The sequence below is a fragment of the Oncorhynchus clarkii genome, chromosome 2 (assembly GCF_045791955.1).
Source record: "Oncorhynchus clarkii lewisi isolate Uvic-CL-2024 chromosome 2, UVic_Ocla_1.0, whole genome shotgun sequence".
NCBI classification, from domain to species: Eukaryota; Metazoa; Chordata; class Actinopteri; order Salmoniformes; family Salmonidae; genus Oncorhynchus; species Oncorhynchus clarkii.
This window is the reverse complement of record NC_092148.1, coordinates 15,141,769-15,167,343: the sequence shown is the minus strand read 5'-3', so window position 1 is coordinate 15,167,343 and position 25,575 is coordinate 15,141,769. Positions and strand designations below refer to the sequence as shown.

General features: G+C 43.2%; 3 protein-coding genes across 4 annotated transcripts in view; all 3 read right to left on the bottom strand.

The window, feature by feature from the left end:
* Nucleotides 1-1,146: 1,146 nt before the first annotated feature.
* LOC139422538 (HEPACAM family member 2-like) lies at nt 1,147-6,470 on the bottom strand. 2 transcript variants are annotated; one of them, XM_071173700.1, is made up of 5 exons: nt 6,343-6,470; nt 3,382-3,660; nt 2,901-3,158; nt 1,999-2,099; nt 1,147-1,263 (listed from the first exon to the last, which is right to left on the bottom strand). In XM_071173700.1, exons 1-4 carry the CDS (start codon nt 6,356-6,358, stop codon nt 2,020-2,022), a joined length of 633 nt encoding a protein of 210 aa, XP_071029801.1. In that variant the 5' UTR covers nt 6,359-6,470; the 3' UTR covers nt 1,147-1,263; nt 1,999-2,019. The 2 variants fall into 2 exon arrangements, with proteins under 2 accessions (XP_071029801.1, XP_071029797.1); XM_071173696.1 differs by lacking the exon at nt 1,147-1,263 and having other exon boundaries at nt 1,951-2,099.
* Nucleotides 6,471-7,001: 531 nt separating this feature from the next.
* The window catches only part of LOC139419179 (hemicentin-1-like), a 117,541-nt gene continuing 98,967 nt past the window's right edge, over nt 7,002-25,575 (bottom strand). The window contains exons 11-13 of the mRNA XM_071169179.1: nt 8,211-8,486; nt 7,496-7,747; nt 7,002-7,333 (exon numbers count right to left, since the gene is read on the bottom strand). Of these exons, the coding sequence (XP_071025280.1) occupies nt 7,002-7,333; nt 7,496-7,747; nt 8,211-8,486 (860 nt within the window). The remainder of the gene's footprint in view (nt 7,334-7,495; nt 7,748-8,210; nt 8,487-25,575) is intronic.
* Nucleotides 11,884-13,859, bottom strand: LOC139418808 (cell adhesion molecule CEACAM1-like). The gene is made up of 4 exons (XM_071168527.1): nt 13,817-13,859; nt 12,931-13,212; nt 12,383-12,658; nt 11,884-12,239 (listed from the first exon to the last, which is right to left on the bottom strand). Exons 1-4 carry the CDS (start codon nt 13,857-13,859, stop codon nt 11,944-11,946), a joined length of 897 nt encoding a protein of 298 aa, XP_071024628.1. The 3' UTR covers nt 11,884-11,943.

The following is a 25,575-nucleotide window of genomic DNA, read 5'->3' as shown; positions in this document are numbered from 1 at the left end:
AGAATGCTTATCTACACAAGAAGACCTTGGCTCGGCCATAAATTATATTAAATTGGTAGGGAGACGATGTGGGAAGGCTTGAGATACTGCCTTTGTACCAGGGTGGGAGAAGAGACGGGACAGTTCGAAAACTAATGACGTCATTTTCAGTTTATAACCTGTGGTAAACTGTATCGTGTTCAGTACTCTCGTGAATAAACTCTGCTGTTTGAATTTAAGACTGGGCTCTGTCCATTATTATAAAATAAGGGCCTTACAAATCCTTATGAATTGACAGAGTGTTTAATTTTAATTGGGTATTAAAACATAAAGCAATTTAATTCCTGTAACAATCTCTCTCCCATCCTCTCCAACCTATACGCAATCCAGTTGTGGCAATGTGCCTAAGGAAAGGATTCCAGAATCATTGGAAATGCCAGAAGATCAAGGAAATGGTAGAGAGGTCAAAGGGTGATCAAGGCAAAAACTTCATGAATATCCCAATTTAAAGAGTTGACCTTTAATAACTACTTTATAAACCTTGTAACCATGTTTCGTAATCTCATGTTGCTCTCTCAAGAACTATGACTCGTTTTTTGTAATAAAAATGTATTTGTATATATATGTATATATGTATTTGTATATATATGTATATATATGTATATATAATTATACTCCTTTGTAAAACATTTTTTTTATTTCAAGTTTCACTATGTGTGTGGAGTGATTTCCAATGTATTATTTTATCATTTTATCATTAGATTTCATATTTCCTTTTACTTGTATCGTGCAACTCTAAATCCCTCTGTGGCTACTTCATTAGATCCACATAATTTCTGTATTTTACCCCCTTTTCTACCCGATTTCGATCTTGTCTCACGCTGCAATTCCCCAAAGGGCTCGGGAGGGTAACGTCGAGTCATGCGTCCTCCGAAACATGACCAGCCAGACCGCACTTCTTAACACCCGCCTGCTCAACAATGAAGCCAGCCGCACCAGTGTCTCGGGGGAAACACTGTTTACCTGACAACCAAGGTCAGACTGCAGGCACCCGGCCCGCCACAAGGAGTTGCTAGAGCGTGATGAGCCAAGTAAAGCCCCCCCCCCCCCCTCCTCTGGCAAAACCCTCCCCTAACCCGGTCGACGCTGGGACACCGCCCTACTGGACTCCCGATCCAGGACTCCCGATCCAGGCTGGTTGTGATACTGCCCGGGATTGAAAGCCTGTCTGTGGTGGCGCCTCTAGCGCCTGTGAAGTAGTGCCCACATTTCTTCCCAGCCATTCTGCCGATAAAGAAATCACCCAAGATTGCACCATTCAGTAGGACAGGTGTGAAAAGACAACACTTTATTTAAGACAATAATTAATGAAGAGGAAATATTAACATAAGACAACAGCACAAGCCTGCTTCTCCTCCGAGAATCTACAAGCTTATGCAAAAACAAGTCATTTTTTACATAAACACCAGTTAACTGTACTATCAATTTAAATGTTTTTACCTTTAAGGTATTTACAAGTTAATTAAACCTGAATTTGTACTTAAATAACAGCGTTTACATACATGATCAAACACAGAACACAGAAAGGGACTCAGTGAATGGACTCCAGGGCAACAGTCACAGTCACAAGGGCAGTAAATATCTAAGAACTTTTAGAAACAGAACTAGGCAGTGCTGCTGAGCAGTGGATGTTTGCCCTTTCATTTATCATGTTGAAGACCAGTTTTCAAGATTTTTGTTTTTATTTATAGAGATGATTGACAAAAACACACTGTCGAGGTGGGTTCTATTCTAAGGGGATAGACCCCTCCCATCTGACCTCTTGTTCTCTCTCCTCACAATGTAAAAGCATGGGAAAGGAGCTGGGCATACTAAACCCAGCCCTATGGTGGCAAGATGGGGCAAGTACAATATAAACAAAATCACTTATTTCTATCCAGTCCTTTTTCAGTGAGGGGAGTCAGTGAAGGTAGAGAGTGATTGGCTCCCAGCCAGCAGACAGACATGCAGTGTGCTTACTGTGGTGGTCTCAGTGGTTGATCAGAGGCAGAGAGAGAGGGCTAGCAGGGCCGTCAGCATCAGACCAACTCTGGACAGGAATGGAGGGGCAGGCGAGTGGCCTGGGAGAGAAAGAAGAAAGGGAGAGAAGGGGAACAAAGAGAATGGGAGAGGAGGGGGACAAAGATAATGGGAGAGGAGGAGGACAAAGAGAATGGGAGAGGAGGCGGACAAAGAGAATGGGAGAGGAGGGGGACAAAGAGAATGGGAGAGGAGGAGGACAAAGAGAATGGGAGAGCAGGAGGACAAAGAGATTGGGAGAGGAGGGGGACAAAGAGATTGGGAGAGGAGGGGGACAAAGAGAATGGGAGAGGAGGGGGACAACGAGAATGGGAGAGGAGGAGGACAAAGAGAATGGGAGAGGAGGGGGACAAAGAGAATGGGAGAGGAGGAGGACAAAGAGAATGGGAGAGCAGGAGGACAAAGAGATTGGGAGAGGAGGGGGACAAAGAGAATGGGAGAGGAGGAGGACAAAGAGAATGGGAGAGGAGGAGGACAAAGAGAATGGGAGAGGAGGGGGACAAAGATAATGGGAGAGGAGGAGGACAAAGAGAATGGGAGAAGAGGGGGACAAAGAGAATGGGAGAGGAGGAGGACAAAGAGAATGGGAGAGGAGATGGACAAAGAGAATGGGAGAGGAGGGGGACAAAGAGAATGAGTGAGGAAGTTTTTTTTTAACTGTATTTGTTTCTATTACTGTCTGTACCCTGTTCAGATTTTGAATTTCGCTGATGTATGAACATGATCCTTGCACAAACACGTACGCAAACTAGAACCAAATTAACGTAATAAAAACAACTTTGTGACATTTAATTACTCATTATATCCCACCTAGGTCTTAGTATAAGAACCCACCCACTTACCAGTGACATCCAGACTAATGGTCTTGGACATAGAGATATTGGTCACAGGGTTCTTGGCCACACAAGTGTAGTCCCCTGCATTCTCCAAGGAGGCGATAACAGCCATCAAAGGACCAGTCCCTAGCACTGATTGGTTGTTGAATATCCACCCGTAATCGCTGGTTGGCCGGGAGTCAGCAGAACACTTCAGCGTGACTGTGATTACTGAACCAACCACCAATGAGACTGGGCCAGAGATGTTCACACTCAGGGGGCCATCTACAGAGAGAGAGAGAGGGAGTGAAAAGTCTAAACAGAGACATCTAACTCTTACATCAACCCATTGAGGTTGAAATTTAAAACAGTTAAGGTTAGGGTTTAGGCTAGGGACATTCCAGGTATCCCAGATAGCACTAACCATCATACCAGTGGTGGGTTTCTGACTGTTTCCACATTATATAAACGTTTATATTTTAAATATTACTAAAACACCAGAACTTACAGTTCACCCGTAGCTGGTATTTAGGGCTGGTGTGTGGACCAAAGAGATTGGTGGCAACGCACTGATAGTTTCCATCGTTAGACACCTTGACTGGACTGAAGTGCAGAGAGTTGTTAGAGATGGTTATGTCAGAGTTCAAGGTGTTGTTCAGGACCAGAGACAGGTTGTCCTTCATCCAGTAGATGGTGTCATAGCGCCCGGTGACATCACAGGTCAGGGTTAGGTTGTCAGATGATATTGGAATTTTGTTTCGTTTCACCATCACTGACTTTATAGCCTCTGTGAGGACAGAGGAAGTGTATTGCTTTATGTACAGTATCAAGATTTGTCATTTGATCAAATGGTTAGTTACAGCGATGCAATAGTTGGATACATAAAACATATATACAGTGCCTTGCGAAAGTATTCGGCCCCCTTGAACTTTGCGACCTTTTGCCACATTTCAGGCTTCAAACATAAAGATATAAAACTGTATTTTTTTGTGAAGAATCAACAACAAGTGGGACACAATCATGAAGTGGAACGACATTTATTGGATATTTCAAACTTTTTTAACAAATCAAAAACTGAAAAATTGGGCGTGCAAAATTATTCAGCCCCTTTACTTTCAGTGCAGCAAACTCTCTCCAGAAGTTCAGTGAGGATCTCTGAATGATCCAATGTTGACCTAAATGACTAATGATGATAAATACAATCCACCTGTGTGTAATCAAGTCTCCGTATAAATGCACCTGCACTGTGATAGTCTCAGAGGTCCGTTAAAAGCGCAGAGAGCATCATGAAGAACAAGGAACACACCAGGCAGGTCCGAGATACTGTTGTGAAGAAGTTTAATGCCGGATTTGGATACAAAAATATTTCCCAAGCTTTAAACATCCCAAGGAGCACTGTACAAGCGATAATATTGAAATGGAAGGAGTATCAGACCACTGCAAATCTACCAAGACCTGGCCGTCCCTCTAAACTTTCAGCTCATACAAGGAGAAGACTGATCAGAGATGCAGCCAAGAGGCCCATGATCACTCTGGATGAACTGCAGAGATCTACAGCTGAGGTGGGAGACTCTGTCCATAGGACAACAATCAGTCGTATATTGCACAAATCTGGCCTTTATGGAAGAGTGGCAAGAAGAAAGCCATTTCTTAAAGATATCCATAAAAAGTGTTGTTTAAAGTTTGCCACAAGCCACCTGGGAGACACACCAAACATGTGGAAGAAGGTGCTCTGGTCAGATGAAACCAAAATTGAACTTTTTGGCAACAATGCAAAACGTTATGTTTGGCGTAAAAGCAACACAGCTGAACACACTATCCCCACTGTCAAACATGGTGGTGGCAGCATCATGGTTTGGGCCTGCTTTTCTTCCGCAGGGACAGGGAAGATGGTTAAAATTGATGGGAAGATGGATGGAGCCAAATACAGGACCATTCTGGAAGAAAACCTGATGGAGTCTGCAAAAGACATGAGACTGGGACGGAGATTTGTCTTCCAACAAGACAATGATCCAAAACATAAAGCAAAATCTACAATGGAATGGTTCAAAAATAAACATATCCAGGTGTTAGAATGGCCAAGTCAAAGTCCAGACCTGAATCCAATTGAGAATCTGTGGAAAGAACTGAAAACTGCTGTTCACAAATGCTCTCCATCCAACCTCACTGAGCTCGAGCTGTTTTGCAAGGAGGAATGGTAAAAAATGTCAGTCTCTCGATGTGCAAAACTGATAGAGACATACCCCAAGCGACTTACAGCTGTAATCGCAGCAAAAGGTGGCGCTACAAAGTATTAACTTAAGGGGGCTGAATAATTTTGCACGCCCAATTTTTCAGTTTTTGATTTGTTAAAAAAGTTTGAAATATCCAATAAATGTCGTTCCACTTCATGATTGTGTCCCACTTGTTGTTGATTCTTCACAAAAAAATACAGTTTTATATCTTTATGTTTGAAGCCTGAAATGTGGCAAAAGGTCGCAAAGTTCAAGGGGGCCGAATACTTTCGCAAGGCACTGTATATGTATGTGTGTGTGTGTGTGTGTGTGTGTGTGTGTGTGTGTGTGTAAACATCCCTTTTTCAGAACCCTGTCTTTCAAAGATAATTAGTAAAATCCAAATAACTTCACAGATCTTCATTGAAAGGGGTTAAACACTGTTTCTCGTGCTTGTTCAATGAACCATGAACAATTAAAGAACATGCACCCGTGGAATGGTTGTTAAGACACTAACAGCTTACAGACAGTAGGCAATTAAGGTCACAGTTGTGAAAACTTAGGACACTAAAAGAGGCCTTTCTACTGACTCTGAAAAACACCAAAGAAAGATGCTCATCTGCGTGAATGTGCCTTTGGCATGCTGCAAGGAGGCATGAGGACTGCAGAGGTGGCCAGGGCAATACATTGCAATGTCTGTACTGTGAGACGCCTAAGACAGCGCTACAGGGAGACAGGACGGACAGCTGATCGACCTCGCAGTGACAGAGCACGTGTAACAACACCAGCACAGGATCGGTACATCCGAACATCACTTCTGCGGGACAGGTACAGGATGGCAAAAACAACTGCCCGAGTTACACCAGGAAGGAACAATCCCTCCATCAGTGCTCAGACTGTCCACAATAGGCTGAGAGAGGCTGGACTGAGGGCTTGTAGGCCTGTTGTAAGGCAGATCCTCACCAGACATCACCGGCAACAACGTCGCCTATGACCACAAACCCACCGTCGCTGGACCACACAGGACTGGCAAAAAGTGCTCTTCACTGACGAGTAGCGGTTTTGTCTCACTAAGGGTGATGTTCGGATTTCGCGTTTATTGTCGAAGGAATGAGCGTTACAACATGGCCTGTACTCTGGATCGATTTTTGGGTAGGTCTGGGGCGGTGTGTCACAGCATCATCGGACTGAGCTTGTTGTCATTGCAGCCAAAATCAATGAACACAACAAAGCCAAGAATCTGAAGTCTGACTTACCAATGACGGTGAGCATCTTGGAAGCATTGCTGTTTCTGCCAGTAATGTTGTTGAAGGCCACACAGGTGTATTCCCCTTGACTGGCTAAAGTCAGAGGGCCCGTCTCATACACTGAGCCAGTCGCCACATGGGAGCCATTGAAGAACCAGCTGAACTGGCTGAGAGGCTGAGAGGAGGCCAGGCAGTTTAAGGTCAAGTTGTGTCCTGTTTCTCCTAATGCTGGTCCCGTTATAACAGGCATCTCTGGTCCATCTATAATACAAAAGACAATCAGCTAGACCAAACATCTGAATTCCACTCAATAGAGATTATTGGCCAGAAGGTCAAGGATCATCAAAATATTTTAATGATGTTAGAAGTGTGATCTAAACATTTACATTGACTTTACTACAATATTTATTCAATATTTATTCTCAAAGATTCCACCTTAAGCCGTGGGGTTAAAGTTGAACTTTATAGCACTTGTTAACTGCGCTCTTGGAAAAAAAGGTGCTATCTACAACCAAAAAAGTGTTCTTTGGCTGTCCCCACAGAATAACCCTTTGAAAAACCCCTTTTGGTTCCAGGTAGAACCGTTTTGGCTTCCATATTGAATCCTTTCCACAGAGGGTTATACATGGAACCAAAAAGAGTTCTACCTGGAACCAAAAAGGGTTCTCCTATGGGGACAGCAGCAAAACCCTTTTGGAACCCATTTTTCTAAGAGTGTACTCACAGTTCACGATCAGTCTATAGTTTGGGCTGGTCATGTTACTAAGGGGGTTAGAAGCAGAACACTGATAGTCTCCGTTGTCAGAATGCTGTAATGAGTTGAATGTCAGTGTATTGTTGTTCATAGAGAAGTCTGTTCTGTTGTCAGCATACAGAGGCCAGCCGTTCCTCATCCACTGAATGGAGTAAACCGTTCCAGCGGTGCCACAGGTCAGAGAGAATCTCTCGTTCAGTATTGGCTGGGCTCCAATGACTTTCACCATGGTCATGGTCACAGGTGCTGTGGAAATGACATCAAATGTTTTTTCAGCACTTTATATCTCAACTTCCATCTAATTATACTGTAGGTTCAACAGCACATATACTGTCTAAAACCAAATGAACACAAACGAAGTAAAGGAAGTTTTAGTCCCTTGATTTTAAGTAGCAGTTACTGACTCACCAATGATGGTGAGCATCTTGGAGACAGTGCTGTTTCTGACAGTGACATTGTTGAAGGCCACACAGGTGTACTCCCCTTGACTGGCTAAAGTCAGAGGGCCCGTCTCATACACTGAGCCAGTCGCCACATGGGAGCCATTGAAGAACCAGCTGAACTGGCTGAGAGGCTGAGAGGAGGCCAGGCAGTTTAAGGTCAAGTTGTGTCCTGTTTCTCCTAATGCTGGTCCCGTTATAACAGGCATCTCTGGTCCATCTATAATACAAAAGACAATCAGCTAGACCAAACATCTGAATTCCACTCAATAGAGATTATTGGCCAGAAGGTCAAGGATCATCAAAATATTTTAATGATGTTAGAGGTGTGATCTAAACATTTACATTGACTTTACAACAATATTTATTCAATATTTATTCTCAAAGATTCCACCTTAAGCCGTGGGGTTAAAGTTGAACTTTATAGCACTTGTTAACTGCGCTCTTGGAAAAAAAGGTGCTATCTACAACCAAAAAAGTGTTCTTTGGCTGTCCCCACAGAATAACCCTTTGAAAAACCCCTTTTGGTTCCAGGTAGAACCGTTTTGGCTTCCATATTGAATCCTTTCCACAGAGGGTTATACATGGAACCAAAAAGAGTTCTACCTGGAACCAAAAAGGGTTCTCCTATGGGGACAGCAGCAAAACCCTTTTGGAACCCATTTTTCTAAGAGTGTACTCACAGTTCACGATCAGTCTATAGTTTGGGCTGGTCATGTTACTAAGGGGGTTAGAAGCAGAACACTGATAGTCTCCGTTGTCAGAATGCTGTAATGAGTTGAATGTCAGTGTATTGTTGTTCATAGAGAAGTCTGTTCTGTTGTCAGCATACAGATCCCAGCCGTTCCTCATCCACTGAATGGAGTAAACCGTTCCAGCGGTGAGACAGGTCAGAGAGAATCTCTCGTTCAGTATTGGCTGGGCTCCAATGACTTTCACCATGGTCATGGTCACAGGTGCTGTGGAAATTACATCAAATGTTTTTTCAGCACTTTATATCTCAACTTCCATCTAATTATACTGTAGGTTCAACAGCACATATACTGTCTAAAACCAAATGAACACAAACGAAGTAAAGGAAGTTTTAGTCCCTTGATTTTAATTAGCAGTTACTGACTCACCAATGACGGTGAGCATCTTGGAGACAGTGCTGTTTCTGACAGTGACATTGTTAAAGGCCACACAGGTGTACTCCCCTTGACTGGCTAAGGTCAGTGGACCAGTCTCATACACTGAGCCAGTCTCCAGCTGAGAGTCATTGAAGAACCAGCTAAACTGGCTGGGAGGCTGAGAGGAGGCTGAGCAGTTGAAGGTCACGATGTATCCTGTCATTGCTATATCCGGACTCATAATAACAGGTCTCTCTGGACCATCTGGGAAACACAAGATAATGAAGATAGAAGTATTATATTAGCAATTGGAACTGCCATTAGTGCATTGGCTTGGTTTGACCCCAGCAATACCCAACCATCCCCTTGACTTTATTACATTGGTGTCAGAAGTCAGATCCAAACTTACCCCAACTACATTACTATAAATTCCATCTTGCCCTCATTATAGGTCACATTTAGAATTTAATTTGCAGACAAGTTAGGTTTTGGGCAATAATAACTACTCACAGTTGACGATCAGTCTGTATTCTGGGCTGGTCATGTTGCTGAGGGGATTGGAGGCAGAACACTGATAGTCTCCGTTGTCAGAATGCTGTAATGAGTTGAATGTCAGTGTATTGTTGTTCATAGAGAAGTCTGTTCTGTTGTCAGCATACAGAGGCCAGCCGTTCCTCATCCACTGAATGGAGTAAACCGTTCCAGCGGTGCCACAGGTCAGAGAGAATCTCTCGTTCAGTATTGGCTGGGCTCCAATGACTTTCACCATGGTCATGGTCACAGGTTCTGTGAAGAAAATGTCAGTGTCACAAGAATATTGACTACAATCACAATCACTGTTTGTTGAATGGCCGATATCTACATGTACAAGTTAAACAGTTTGGATGACTCTTCTGTCTTACCAATGATGGTGAGCATCTTGGAGACAGTTCTGTTTCTGCCAGTGATGTTGTTGAAGGCCACACAGGTGTACTCTCCATTATTGGCTAAGATCAGTGCGCCAGTCTCATACACTGAGCCAGCCCCCACCTGGGAGTCATTGAAGATCCAACTGAACTGACTGGGAGGCTGAGAGGAGGCTGAGCAGTTGAAGGTCACGCTGTGTCCTGTCATTGCTATATCCGGACTAGTTACAGCAGGTCTCTCTGGTCCAACTATTAATAAACACAAGACAGTATGGTTAATTTTATGGTTTTACTATTTTGACAAAGTTTAGTAAATAAGTAGTCTTCCACAATCCTTGGCTTGTACAAGTTGGAACAGCTCATAGGAGCAGGAGTTCATAGGAGCAGGAGCTCATAGGAGCAGAGCCTATCTCCTATTTCTGTAGCGTGTTGCAGCTTGGTGTGTAAGTACATTCCCTGGACAGAACACTAGTCTATCACAGGCCCTTTACGCCCCAATCTATCTCCTTAATGATGAGCGCCAAGTAAAGACACATTGGATCACATTTTTACAGTCGCTGGTATGACTCATCCAGGGATCAAGCTCCCAGGGGTGGAAAAAGTACCCAATTGTCATACTTGAGTTAAAGTAAAGATACCTTCATAAAAAAGACTCAAGTAAAAGTGAAAGTCACCCAGTAAAAATCTACTTAAGTATCAAAGTAAATGTCATTCCTAAAATATACTTAAGTAACAAAAGTAAAGTTAAAGTATAAATCATTTCATTTTCCTTATATTAAACAAATTTGACTGCATCATATGCTTGTTTTTAAAATGTACGGATAGCCAGGGAAACACTCAAACATCATATACAAACCAAGCATCTATGTTTAGTGAGTCAATCAGAGACAGTAGGGATGACCAGGCATCTGTGTTTAGTGAGTCAATCAGAGACAGTAGGGATGACCAGGCATATGTGTTTAGTGAGTCTAATCAGAGACAGTAGGGATGACCAGGCATCTGTGTTTAGTGAGTCAATCAGAGACAGTAGGGATGACCAGGCATATGTGTTTAGTGAGTCAATCAGAGACAGTAGGGATGACCAGGCATCTGTGTTTAGTGAGTCAATCAGAGACAGTAGGGATGACCAGGCATCTGTGTTTAGTGAGTCTAATCAGAGGCAGTAGGGATGACCAGGCATCTGTGTTTAGTGAGTCAATCAGAGACAGTAGGGATGACCAGGCATATGTGTTTAGTGAGTCTAATCAGAGACAGTAGGGATGACCAGGCATCTGTGTTTAGTGAGTCAATCAGAGACAGTAGGGATGACCAGGCATCTGTGTTTAGTGAGTCTAATCAGAGGCAGTAGGGATGACCAGGCATCTGTGTTTAGTGAGTCAATCAGAGACAGTAGGGATGACCAGGCATATGTGTTTAGTGAGTCAATCAGAGACAGTAGGGATGACCAGGCATCTGTGTTTAGTGAGTCTAATCAGAGGCAGTAGGGATGACCAGGCATCTGTGTTTAGTGAGTCAATCAGAGACAGTAGGGATGACCAGGCATCTGTGTTTAGTGAGTCAATCAGAGACAGTAGGGATGACCAGGCATCTGTGTTTAGTGAGTCAATCAGAGACAGTAGGGATGACCAGGCATCTGTGTTTAGTGAGTCAATCAGAGACAGTAGGGATGACCAGGCATCTGTGTTTAGTGAGTCTAATCAGAGACAGTAGGGATGACCAGGCATCTGTGTTTAGTGAGTCTAATCAGAGACAGTAGGGATGACCAGGCATCTGTGTTTAGTGAGTCTAATCAGAGGCAGTAGGGATGACCAGGCATCTGTGTTTAGTGAGTCAATCAGAGACAGTAGGGATGACCAGGCATCTGTGTTTAGTGAGTCCGCCTAATCAGAGGCAGTAGGGATGACCAGGCATCTGTGTTTAGTGAGTCAATCAGAGACAGTAGGGATGACCAGGCATCTGTGTTTAGTGAGTCAATTAGAGACAGTAGGGATGACCAGGCATCTGTGTTTAGTGAGTCAATCAGAGACAGTAGGGATGACCAGGCATCTGTGTTTAGTGAGTCCGCCTAATCAGAGGCAGTAGGGATGACCAGGCATGTTCTCTTGATAATTGGACTATTTTTCTGTCCTGCTAAGCATTCAGAATGTAACAAGTTCTCTTGGGGTCAGGGAAAATGTAAGGAGTAAAAAGTACATCATTTTATTTGGGAATGTGGTGGAGTAAAGGTTGTCCAAAATATAAATAGTTAAGTAAAGTACAGATACCCCAAAAAACGACTTAAGTAGTACTTTAAAGTATTTTACTTAAGGACTTTACACCACTTCAAGCTCCCAACCTTCTAATCTCAGGGCGGACGCTCTTAACTACAAGGCCACTGAATTGATTTTATCAGACAAAGATGACTAGCTCTTGTAATACTCACAGTTTACCACAAGCTTGTAAGTCATGCTGGTCAGGTTGCTGACAGCATTAAAGGCCTCACAGAGATATTCTCCATTGTCAGACAACTGGATTGGATTGATAACCATTGTCTTGTTGCCCGTAGAGAAGAATGTTCTGTTGTTTAGGGAGATGAGCTGGCCATTCATCAACCAGTGAATGTAGTCTACAGGTCCAGTCACCTCACACCGCAGAGTGAACGACTGATCCAGTATCGGTGGCTTCCCATCACGGTTCAACGACACCGCTGATATCGGCTCTATGGTCAAAAGAAGAGGAAGAGTACTTCACTCGATCGGTGGTAAAACAAATACTGTGATATAACATTGTATTCATAACCATCAATAATCTAATATTCACTACCAACTATACGACATTTCATAACAATGAATGTTGCCTCACCCACAATCTTTATCATTGTGCTCGTGGTGGCGTATCGGAGTGTGACATTGTTGTAAGCTAAGCAGGCGTAACTTCCTGTCTGGTTCTCTCTGGTGTTCTGCAGGCTGAGCTGTGGGCTTTGCTCGTTGAGGAACGTCCCATTAAACCTCCACTTGTAGGACACAGCGGGTTTGGACTGAGCGGAGCAGGACAGAGTGATGTCAGAGCCCGTCTTGTAGGCTGTATGTCCTATGGTCATCTCAGGAACTACCATCATGGTGAGGTTACTTGGGCCATCTATGGGAGGAACAAATACAAATGAAGTGTTGGGTAAACATTACCTAGAATATGTTTCCGTCCTGCTCTATTGTGCATGCTGAGGAACTAAACACAGTGTACGAATGATCCATGCAAATAATGACCTGGATCATGTGATCACAGAGGAATGGTTTGGGATGAAAATAGGCATATTACATCATTGCATGGAATGCTGGCTGTCAATGATAAGGTACAATCCATGTCTGTTGTGTATGATTCATGTACAGTGTACTGCATACTCTGATACTCACATCTAACATTGAGGCCAATGGGCTGGCTGGTGCCATTGCTGATTCCATTGATGACCTCACATCTGAACGGCCCTTCATCATATCGTGTCACACTGATTATGGTGAGAGTGCTGTTCCCACCACCAAGCCGAACTCTGTCACTGGCTGTGACTTCTGAGCTGCCATTCAGCCAGCGGTAGGAGAGGGAGGTGCCAGACGAGACAGAGCAGGTGAAAATGGCAGTGTCGTTCAATTCCACTAGATCAGTGGCGTTGGCCCTTAGAGTCACGTTTGAAATGGGCTCTGTGGGTGAGAGAGTCGATGGCAGTCAAGATTAGGTGGATGTGTTTCAAGAAAGTTTTTTTTGTGTCTTACTGAATTACAACCATGTAGTTGATATTCGTTTCATACTGTAAAACTTGCTTTGGAAATCAATCTAAATATGCTATTTTGTTTACTTATCATAGAGACCAGGTCTCAGGATTGAGCCTTGTAGAGCCCTTAGTCTCTTTGCACACACATAAAAAGTAATGTGTATGTCTTGAAAAGAACAGTTTGCTCTGTGATTTGTTCAGGTTTATTCTTTTCAAAGGAATTATGTAGGCCAACTTCACTATAGGTTCAGAAAACATTGACACGTTTAAGTGTTAGCTTTCCATGTCAGGAAAATAAGTAAGTGTGCGGGTGAGCATGTTTTCATGTGAACCTGCTTGGAAGAAGGTCTGTGAATGGGTAAGTAAGTGTGCGGGTGAGCATGTTTTCATGTGAACCTGCTTGGAAGAAGGTCTGTGAATGGGTAAGTAAGTGTGCGGGTGAGCATATTTGCGAGGAAGTGACCGTGTGCGCCAGTGAGTGAGAGTCTACAATCATAGAAAGATAAACAGACAGGCAGAGGTCAGTTCCTTACCCTGGACAGACAAAGTCACCACAGCTTTCAGGACTGGCTCCATTCCCTGCACGGTATATCGTCCTGAGTCGTTGAGTTGGAGAGAGCTTATGGACAGCTCTGAGGAGGAACGGCTGAATGAGACTCTGCTTTGATAACTTGTACTCACACTACTGCCACCAGGATAGAAAAGTACGATGATTGTAGTTTCATATGACCAGGTCCCTATGTTGATGGGGCTTTGAGGAACTAGGTTCAGGGTGACATTACTGCCCACAGCTAAGGGGTTCATCGAGGGAACCACCACCTGGCCAGAGACATCTAGAAGAAGATGGATTGATGAGTTTAGTTCATGTTTTGAGATATTATTAATCAGTACAAAACTCTGTAAAGTTCTTTCAAATATTTTAATTGAGATGAATCAAATCTTTAGACTCTGGCACTTTAACAGAAATATAAGCTTTTGTTTACGATTAGTCCATTTACAACATGACCTATCTATTTCTAATGTCTACTCTAGACATTGTTGTCAATGTCAGATAGAAATAGAAATCTTAACTTTTCTGAATTGATACTGTTTGACTGAAGTGCATCAACCAAACAGAGACATTTGAACAACCTGTTACTTATTTAACAAAGCGTTATAGCACAAATAGGCATCAATTTACTTCCAGAATGAGCGTTTTGTCCTATTTACCTGTAGTGAAGTTGAGCAGCACCAGGATGAGAACCCACACCAGAGGATACTCCATAGTTCTGCCTCTTATCAAACACCTCGGATCAGAAATGAACAGGACAATTTCCTATTAACCAAATGACCGTCCAGACTTCTTGGTAAATCCGAAAATGTCGATACTGATCAGTCACAGTCTCCTCAATCAGCAAATATTTATTCAGGATCACCTGGAGTCAGGTGATGCAAATGTACCTATCCACCCTACCTGTCACCAGAACACACTCACACACACCTACCCAACTACCCACGCCCTGTTTTGCCCACGCACATTTTTCCCACTGTGTTTTTTGTTGACACAAGTTGATTATGGTTTACTGTAAATCTTATCAACTCTGTCTGTACTATACGGGTCCTGGGAGGAGGCTGGATGGTACATGGCCAATGAGGCCGGTTTTCTGACCCTGTTGAAACTCACGATCTATCTACAGTGGCTGAGGCAACGTGGGCTCATAAGACACTGTCCGCATTGAACCTGTCAAGAAAACACTTACAGCGCCTTGGAAAAGTATTTGCCACTTTTCTGACTTTCTATATTTCTGCATAGTTTTGATACTGAATGTTATCAGATCTTCAACCAAAACCCAATTTAAGAAAAAGGGAGCCTGCGTTTACAAATAACAAAATAAATTTATACTTATTTTATTTATTTAATTAAAAAAGTTATGCTACACCCAATTCCTCTGTGTGCAAAAGTAATTGCTCATTTACACCCAATACCTGATTATGCCACTTTTAGCTGCAATGACTGCAACCAAATGCAATCAGTCTCTCACCTCATTGTGGAGGAATTTTGGCCCACTCTTCCATGCAGACCTGCTTTAAACTCAGGTACTTTTTGGGGTTTCAAGCATGAACTGCTCGTGTCAAGTTCTGCCACAGCATCTCAATTGGGATTAGGTCTGGACTTTGACTAGGCCATTCCAAAACATCAGATTGTGTTCTGCATCATTGTCTTGCTGCATGACTCATCTGCGCTTCAGCTTCAGCTCACAGCCAGTTGCCCTGACATTCTCCTGTAGAATTCTCTGATACAGAGCAGAATTCATGGTTCCTTCTGTTAAGGTAAGTTGTCCAGATCCTGAGGCACCAAAGCATCCTCAAACCATCACACTACCACTACCATGCTTGACCATTGGTATGAGGTTCTTACTGTGGAATGCAGTGTTTTTTTCCCGCCAGTCATAATGGGACCCATCTCATCCAAAAAGGTATACTTTTGAATCATCTGTCCATAGAACATTCTTCCAAAAGTCTTGATGATCATCCAGGTGCATCCAGATGATTTTTTTCAAACTTGAATCAACGTTTTGGATGACATGGGTCCCATTATGCCTGGCAAACCAGCAAGACTCTTCCTGGAGCTGGCCCCCTGGCCAAACTGAGCATTCGGGGAAGAAGGTCCTAGGTCAGGGAGGTTACCAAGTACACAATGGTCACTCTGACAGAGCTCCAGATTTCCTCTGTGGAGATTGGTAGAACCTTCCAGAAGGAAAACCATCTCTGCAGCACTCCCGCAATCAGGCCTTTATGGTAGGGTGGCCATTTGGAAGCCACTCCTCAGCCCGCTTGGAGTTTGCAAAAGGCACCTAGAGTCTCAGACCATGAGATACAAGATTCTCTGGTCTGATAAAACCAAGATTGAACTCTTTGGCATGCATGCCCAGCGTCACATCTGGAGGAAACCTGGCAACATCCTTATGGTGAAACATGGTGGTGGTAGCATCATGCTGTAGGGATGTTTTTCAGCGGAAGGGACTAGTCAGGATGAACGGAGCAAAGTACAGAGTGATCCTTGATGAAAACCTGCTCCAGAGTGCTCAGGACCTCAGACTGGGCGACAGTTTACCTTCCAACAGGACAACGACCCTAAGCACACAGCGAAGACAATACCGGAGTGGCTTAAGGACAAGTCTCTGAATGTTCTTGAGTGGCCCAGACAGAGTCCAGACTTGAACCCGATCAAACATCTCTGGAGAGACCTGAAAATAGCTGTGCAGCGACACTCCCCATCCAACCTGACAGAGCTTGATAGGATCTGCAGAGAAGAGCGGGAGAAAATCCCCAAGTACAGGTGTGCCAAGCTTGTAGCATCATACCCCAGACGAATTGAGGCTGAAATCGCTGCCAAAGGTGCTTCAACAAAGTTGAGTAAAGTGTCTGAATACTTATGTAAATGTGATATTTCAGTTTTAAAACATTTGCAAAAGATTTTAAAAACCTGTAATTTGCTGTACATGTACAAATATTCCCATATAGGTACAATTTCCATATAGATATAGATATTTAGGTAAACAGTAATTCTCAGGCACTATTCAATTCAATGGGACTTTAAACAGCCACATTAAGTTAATTTAAACAGCCACATTAAGTTAAATTAACAATAAAAGTGAGAAGACACAAAACAACATCAACAAAAAACAATTTGAAATTAACTTTAAATATTGCACTCACAAAAGTTAAAAATATAGACATTTCAAGTCTTATTTCACTATTTAATAGAAATAAAAAGATACTATAAAAAAGCTTATTCATCTAGAACCCTTCTTGACTTCCAAAGAACCATCAAAGAACCCTTTCTTAGAAGGATGGTAAAAGGATTTAGGTAGAACCCTTAGCCTTACAAAGAACCCTCGTCTTCCAAAAAGGGCTCTACAGATGAAAATGTTTATCGGCAGAACCCTATCTGTCACCATTGTTTAGAGATGGATAGGACCAAGGTGCAGCGTGGTAGGCGTACATTTTACTTTTATTAAAATGATACCGAAAAAAAACAACAAAATACAAAAAACTAATGTAAAGCTACATGCAGTGCAGAAAGCAACTACACACAAACAAGATCCCACAAACTACAGGTGGGAAAAAAAGGCTGCCTAAGTATTATCCCCAATCAGAGACAACGATAGACAGCTGCCTCTGATTGGGAGCTATACCCGGCCAAAAAAGAAATAGAACTAGAATGCCCACCCAAATCCCACCCCGACCTAACCAAATAGAGAAATAAAAAGGCTCTCTAAGGTCAGGGCGTGACACTATCCTTTAGTAAAGAACTCTTTTGGAATCCTTTTGTCTAAGAGTGAATATGCCATCTACATCAAAGCCTTTTGCTGTCCCTTTATTATTGCATGTTTGGTCATGGACTACTTCTCACTCAGTAATATTGACTGTGATTTAATAGAGACATGAATCTGTCTCTCTGTTTACCCTTTATTATACAAACCCACTAACCACAGGTTCTGCCTCCACACACACACTCTAGTCACTGTTTACTGTATCTACACGGTCCAGCTGTAAATAACTTTGTCAGACATAAATACCGTAACCATCCTGGTCTGGAGAGATGAACAGGGTTGCGATACAAGGAAGTTGGAAATTTACCAAATGGTAAAATGTATTTTCAGAAAATGCCACCTATCCCTTGAGAGAGTAATTTCAATACTAATCTCTGGGCTTCCATACTGGCTTGGGGTTTTGATTTAAATGTACATTAATACAACACTGGTGTCAGACACAATATATATGATTAATTGTATCTGGAACTAGAACCCACCTGAAAGAGAGTAACACACCTAAACATACACAAGGTCACCTTTACACACAAAGTGTGACAAACTGTGACGCACTGACTATTGCACCACAGCAAATGAAGGACTCACAGTGTAAACTTTGATCATGCTCTTTATACAGGATACAGTGAGCTCCAAAAGTATTGGGACAGTGACACATTTGTTGTTTTGGCTCTAATACAGCACTTTGGATTTTAAATGATACAATGACTGAGGTTAAAGTGCAGACTGTCAGCTTTAATTTGAGTGTCACGTTGGTAGAAAGGATAGGGAGACAGGAGCAGGAATGCGTAATAGTTTTTGTTATTACTACCCAAATTACAGCGTGCCATGTAAAGGCACGGGGGCGAAGACCAAACAAACAATTATACAAAACACAGGGTTGAGACCCAAACATAAGAGCAAAATAAATACACGGGATGAGACCCGAAAACACAGGCGCACAATGATACAACACAGGACGAGACCCGTAATCATCTGCACAATACAAGGGGCACGAAAGCCAAAACAACAAGGCACAGGTACTCACACAACCAATGGACGTTGGAACAATAATTGACAGCCCAATGGAGAACAAAGGGCACATTTATAAATCAAATCAAATGTATTTATATAGCCCTTCGTACATCAGCTGATATCTCAAAGTGCTGTACAGAAACCCAGCCTAAAACCCCAAACAGCAAGCAATGCAGGTGTAGAAGCACGGTGGCTAGGAAAAACTCCTTAGAAAGGCAAAAACGTAGGAAGAAACCTATAGAGGAACCAGGCTATGTGGGGTGGCCAGTCCTCTTCTGGCTGTGCCGGGTGGAGATTATAACAGAACATGGCCAAGATGTTCAAATGTTCATAAATGACCAGCATGGTCGAATAATAATAAGGCAGAACAGTTGAAACTGGAGCAGCAGCATGGTCAGGTGGACTGGGGACAGCAAGGAGTCATCATGTCAGGTAGTCCTGGGGCATGGTCCTAGGGCAAAGGTCAGTTGAAACTGGAGCAGCAGCACGGCCAGGTGGACTGGGGACAGCAAGGAGTCATCATGTCAGGTAGTCCTGGGGCATGGTCTTAGGGCTCAGGTCCTCCGAGAGAGAGAAAGAGAGAAGGAGAGAATTAGAGAACGCACACTTAGATTCACACAGGACACCGAATAGGACAGGAGAAGTACTCCAGATATAACAAACTGACCCTAGCCCCCCCGACACATAAACTACTGCAGCATAAATACTGGAGGCTGAGACAGGAGGGGTCAGGAGACACTGTGGCCCCATCCGAAGACACCCCCGGACAGGGCCAAACAGGAAGGATATAACCCCACCCACTTTGCCAAAGCACAGCCCCCACACCACTAGAGGGATATCTTCAACCACCAACTTACCATCCTGAGACAAGGCTGAGTATAGCCCACAAAGACCTCCGCCACGGCACAACCCAAGGGGGGGGGGGGGGGGCGCCAACCCAGACAGGATGACCACATCAGTGAATCAACCCACTCAGGTGATGCACCCCCTCCAGGGATGGCATGAGAGCCCCAGTAAGCCAGTGACTCAGCCCCTGTAATAGGGTTAGAGGCAGAGAATCCCAGAGTGGAAAGAGGGGAACAGGCCAGGCAGAGACAGCAAGGGCGGTTCGTTGCTCCAGAGCCTTTCCGTTCACCTTCCTACTCCTGGGCCAGACTACACTCAATCATATGACCCACTGAAGAGATGAGACATAGAATTATTGTAATTCTGTGGATAATCGTTAGAGCTAAAGTTATAATTTGAAGGTATTTAATAGTTGCTTCCAAGAACACTATGTCATGAGTTGTGTTTGTAAAGCTAAAAACATCCAGAACTTGGTGACGATCTTCGTGTTTCTGACAGGTAAATGGCATTCGTCTGAATAATGGTATAGTTGTCCTACCCAGCAGATTCAGCTCACATGCAGTGTTGCTGCAAAGAGTCATTCCTTATGAATGTCACCAACATGTTGACAGATGTAAACATTGAACAGGGTCAAGGGCATATAGAACACTGCTTTATATCTATGATTAAGGGTTTGAAGTGTGTGATGCTTGGAACTTATTTTATCATAATCTATACTGTCTCAAATGAGGTATGCTTTATGACTGTTTTCAGTCAGCTCATAGCAATAAGGTGTATTAGTGGTGTGTTAGTATTGTTCTGTTAAATAAACACATGCCTTTCCTTTCCATATACTGTAAGAATATGTCAAATTAATATACTGTGTACCATTATGGAACATTTAGATTTATTTAAAATTATAATTTGTTTAAAACAACTTTTATCAAAACAATTAAGAACTTTATATTGATGTCAGAGTCCTATTCCAACAAGAATGCTTAATATAGTTTGGTTATTCCACCAGGTCTCTAGAAAATTACAGTACTGAGGGGTGTTGAAATACTGTACATGATATATGACTCTTCATTGTGATACTAATCTGGAAGAATAAAGCTTGAATAAAGAAAAAAGACAATAAAAAAATGTTTTGCTAAAATGTTCAGAGAAATAATTCCATCGACAGCACGATAGTGGAATGTGAGATATAGTTGGCATCCAGTCTCGCATCCAGTCTCACAGCAGAAACAGGTCATGTGGGTGAGATAGATAGAGAGAGAGGGGGGGAACTTAACATAAACCAGAGGGAACACCATGCTGGAAAAGGACAAAGACAACCAGTTTCCATAAAAAAATGTGTCTTTAACAATGGTGACTTGCAGAATTCTACCGATACAAGCTATGATTATGGCTGACCTTCAAACAACCATACTCAATTCACACAGCTTGATGTAGATGATTAAGGCTAACAGTCAAGTCATCACTCACCTGGCCCTGACAAAATGCCAACACAGACATTGTCATCAATTAAGGCAGCATTTCTATGCACACACAAACACAAAAGTACCAACAGAGACAAGGACACACACAGGTGCACACTCAAATGAAACCAGTATCTCTATGTCACATCACACAGGCAGAATTGTTGCATTACACTGCAAGTCATGGTACAAAACAGGCTATCTTAACAATAGTTACAGTATAGACCCACAGGGCCTGCAGGATATTACTAATCTAACTAATCTAATAGCAAGATCAGCTGATGTGTCTGATGTGTCAGCTGATGTGACTCACCTATCACAGTAAGGGTGGAAGTGGCTGTGAGCTGTGTGCTGGTGCTCTGGACCAGATAGACCCCCGAGTTGACCTCTTTAATGGAGGTTAGGGTCAATGTGTTGTCCCCACTGCCTGGGTTCTCAGAAGGAAGCACCTTCACAGTGCTGGAGCTCAGCACACCAGGTGAAGAGGGGAAAGATGGGTCTTTAGCATCCAGTGGTCACTGGAACACAACAGGGTGTATCCACTTTTGATCCTCTGCCAGCTAATCAGTTGCTGATCAAGACATACATCTGGACCCTCTCTTTCTAAAATTATCCGCCAAAATTGTTGCAACCCTATTACTAGCCTGTTCAACCTCTCTTTCATATCGTATGAGATCCCCAAAGATTGGAAATCTCTTCAAAGGGGGAGACACTCTAGACCCAAACTGCTACAGACCTATATCTATCCTACCCTGCCTTTCTAAGGTCTTTGAAAGCCAAGTTAACAAACATACCACTGACCATTTTGAATCCCACCGCACCTTCTCCGCTATGCAATCTGGTTTCCGAGCTGGTCATGGGTGCACCTCAGCCACGCTCAAGGTCCTGAACGATATCATAACCGCCATTGATTAGAGACAATACTGTGCAGCTGTATTCATTGACCTGGCCAAGACTTTCGACTCTGTCAATCACCACATTCTTATCGGCAGACTTAATAGCCTTGGTTTCTCTAATGACTGCCTCGCTTGGTTCACTAACTACTTCTCAGACAGAGTTCAGTGTGTCAAATTGGAGGGCCTGTTGTCCGGAGCTCTGGCAGTCTCTATGTGGGTGCCACAGGGTTCAATTCTCGGGCTGACTCTTTTCTCTGTAAACATCAACGATGTCGCGCTTGCTGCTGGTGATTCTCTGATCCACCTCTAAGGAGACAACACCATTGTGTATACTTCTGGCCCTTCTTTGGACACTGTGTTGACTAACCTCCAGATGAGCTTCAATGCCATACAACTCTCCTTCCGTGGTCTTCAACTGCTCTTAAATGCAAGTAAAACTAAATGCATGCTCTCAAAACCGATCGCTGCCTGCACCCGCCCACCCGTCTAGCATCGCTACTCTGGACGGTTCTGACTTAGAATATGTAGACAACTACAAAAACCTAGGTGTCTGGTTAGACTGTAAACTCCCCTTCCAGACTCACATTAAGCATCTCCAATCCAAAATTAAATCTAGAATTGGCTTCCTATTTCACAACAAAGCATCCTTCACTCATGCTGCCAAACATACCCTCGTAAAACTGACTATCCTACAAATCCTTGACTTCGGCGATGTCATTTACAAAATAGCCTCCAACACTCTACTCAGCAAATTGGATGCAGTCTATCACAGTGCCATCCGTTTTGTCACCAAAGCCCCATATGCTACCAACCACTGCAACCTGAATGTTCTCATTGGCTGTATCTCACTTCATATTTGTTGCCATATCCACTGGCTCCAGGTCATCTATAAGTCTTTGCTAGGTAAAGCCCCCCCTTATCTCAGCTCACTGGTCACCATGGCAGCACCCACTCGTAGCACGCTCTCCAGCAGGTATATTTCACTGGTCACCCCCAAAGCCAATTCCTCCTTTGGCCGCCTTTCCTTTCAGGTCTCTGCTGCCAATGACTGGAACAAATTGCAAAAATCACTGAAGCTGGAGACCCATACCTCCCTCACTAACTTTAAGCACCAGCTGTCAGAGCAGCTCACAGATCCCTGCAGCTGTACATAGACCATCCAACTACCTCATCCCCATACTGTTATTTATGAAATTGTTTTGCTCCTTTGCACCACAGTATCTCTACTTGCATATTTGTCTTCTGCGCATCTATCACTCCAGTGTTTAATTGCTAAATTGTAATTATTTCTCCACTACGGCCTATTTATTACCTTACCTCCCTTGTCTTACCTCATTTGCACACACTGTATATAGACTTTTTCTATTGTGTTATTGACTGTATGTTTTGTTTATTCCATGTGTTGTTGTTTGTGTTGCACTGGTTTGCTTTATCTTGGCCAGGTCGCAGTTGTAAATGAGAACATGTTCTCAACTTGCCTACCTGGTTAAATAAAGGTTAAATAAAAATAAATACAAATTAACATGTGGTCAAGGGTTTGAAGTGCGTTATGAGTGGAACTTTTTTCAGCAGCAACTCTCAAATTAATCATAATTTATGACATGTTTTCAGTGAGCACAAAAAAAAAGGAGTATTAGTGATTGTTGGTATTGTTCTGTTACTGTTTTTCTGTTACATGTAACTTAGGGATTTAACAGTAACCTATTCCTTTATCCATACTACACAGCTTTTATGCGTGAGGTGAGGTCCTCAGGACTAGGCTAAAGGTTCTTTGCATCAAGGCGTAGAGCATGGGAATCAGACAACACTATTAGGATGCAACAATTTGTTGTCGTTTTCAGCGTCACAAGAAAGGTACAACCTCCATACCACGTAATCATTTCCATACATCTTCTGTTCCAGGAGCTTCATTCATCTGTCCTACAAGACAAACTTCGACAGAGCAATGTCAGATTTCTCACAACCAAATACCACTAGGTTTATTTGTTTTATTTACATACTCAAACAGACAATGTGTTGGAACACTCATGGGGGGAGTGCCCAGGGAGAAGTAGCGCAGGTCTAGGTGGAAGATGGGTGCCAATGCCTAAAGGCACTACGTTCACAAGAATTCCTATTTCTTATATTCACTTTTTTTTAAAACACCATCACTCTTCCCGTCCTCTCAGTAAAAGGATCCCCTGATTGACACAAACAGGAAGGCTTCTATACAAAAGTCCACTCAAATACACCTGGCGCAGGTAGACTAACAAGGGTGTGTTAGAAACACATACCTTTCCTTTCTACACTGAACATAAATATAAACGCAACATGTAAAGTGTTGGTCACATCCCTGTTAGTGAGCATTTTAGCCTTTTTCAAGATAATCCATCCACCTGAAAAGTGTGGCATATCAAGAATATGATTAAACAGCATGATCATTACACAAGTGCTCCTTGTGTAATAAAAGGCCATTCTAAAATGTGCAGTAAGTCCGACCGGCCTCACAACCAAGCCAGCCCAGGACCTACAAGGATCTACAAGTCCGGCTTCTTCACCTGCGGGATCAACTCAGGGGAGGAGGGGTGGGGTGCTGAGGAGGATTTATTTCTGTCAAATAGCCCTGTTGTGAGGGAAAACTCATTCTAATTAGCCTGGCACCCCAGTGGGTGGGCCTATGCCCTCCCAGGCCCACCCATGGCTGTGCCACTGCCCAGTCATGTGAAAACTTAGGGAAACTGGCTAATGACCATTCTTTCCCAATCTCTTACAAGTATTTTCCACAGATCTTTGGACCTGTCATCCTGAGAAGGAACATTTCTGCTGTAATTGCGAAGGAATAATTTATCTAAATTTATAATTTTTATTGTATTTTTTCTTTATTCAAGTTCTATTTATCCAGATTAGTATCACTGAAAGCAATCATATAACATGTATTTCAACACCCCTCAGTACTGTAATTATCTTAAGACCTGGTGGTATAACAAAAATATGTCAAACATTCTTGTTGTAATATGACTTGAACATACAGTAAATGTCTTAATTTACGCTGGTCCGACCAATCTGATTCCACACTCCAAGACTGCTTCCATCACGTGGACTGGGATATGTTCCGTATTGCGTCAGACGACAACATTGACGAATACGCTGATTCGGTGTGCGAGTTCATTAGAACGTGCGTTGAAGATGTCGTTCCCATAGCAACGATTAAAACATTCCCAAACCAGAAACCGTGGATTGATGGCAGCATTCGCGTGAAACTGAAAGCGCGAACCACTGCTTTTAATCAGGGCAAGGTGACTGGAAACATGACCGAATACAAACAGTGTAACTATTCCCTCCGCAAGGCAATCAAACAAGCTAAGCGTCAGTATAGAGACAAAGTAGAATCTCAATTCAACGGCTCAGACACAAGAGGTATGTGGCAGGGTCTACAGTCAATCACGGATTACAAAAAGAGAACCAGCACTGTCACGGACCAGGATGTCTTGCTCCCAGGCAGACTAAATAACTTTTTTGCCCGCTTTGAGGACAATACAGGGCCACTGACACTGCCCGCAACTAAAACATGTGGACTTTCCTTCACTGCAGCCAACGTGAGGAAAACATTTAAACGTGTCAACCCTCGCAAGGCTGCAGGCCCAGACGGCATCCCCAGCCGCGCCCTCAGAGCATGCGCAGACCAGCTGGCTGGTGTGTTTACGGACATATTCAATCAATCCCTATCCCAGTCTGTTGTTCCCACATGCTTCAAGGGGGCCACCATTGTTCCTGTTCCCAAGAAAGC

Excerpts from the sequence above, each read along its gene's own strand:
- LOC139418808 (XM_071168527.1), bottom strand. The coding sequence starts at position 13,859 with ATGGAGCCAGTCCTGAAAGCTGTGGTGACTTTGTCTGTCCAGG. Across the intron at positions 13,213-13,816 it reads GGTGACTTTGTCTGTCCAGG|AGCCCATTTCAAACGTGACT; the intron begins GTAAGGAACTGA and ends TCTCACCCACAG. Across the intron at positions 12,240-12,382 it reads CACAATGATAAAGATTGTGG|AGCCGATATCAGCGGTGTCG; the intron begins GTGAGGCAACAT and ends TTTTGACCATAG.
- LOC139422538 (XM_071173700.1), bottom strand. Across the intron at positions 3,159-3,381 it reads ATACCAGCTACGGGTGAACT|ATGGCCCCCTGAGTGTGAAC; the intron begins GTAAGTTCTGGT and ends CTCTCTCTGTAG. Across the intron at positions 2,100-2,900 it reads CATTAGTCTGGATGTCACTG|GCCACTCGCCTGCCCCTCCA; the intron begins GTAAGTGGGTGG and ends TTTCTCTCCCAG.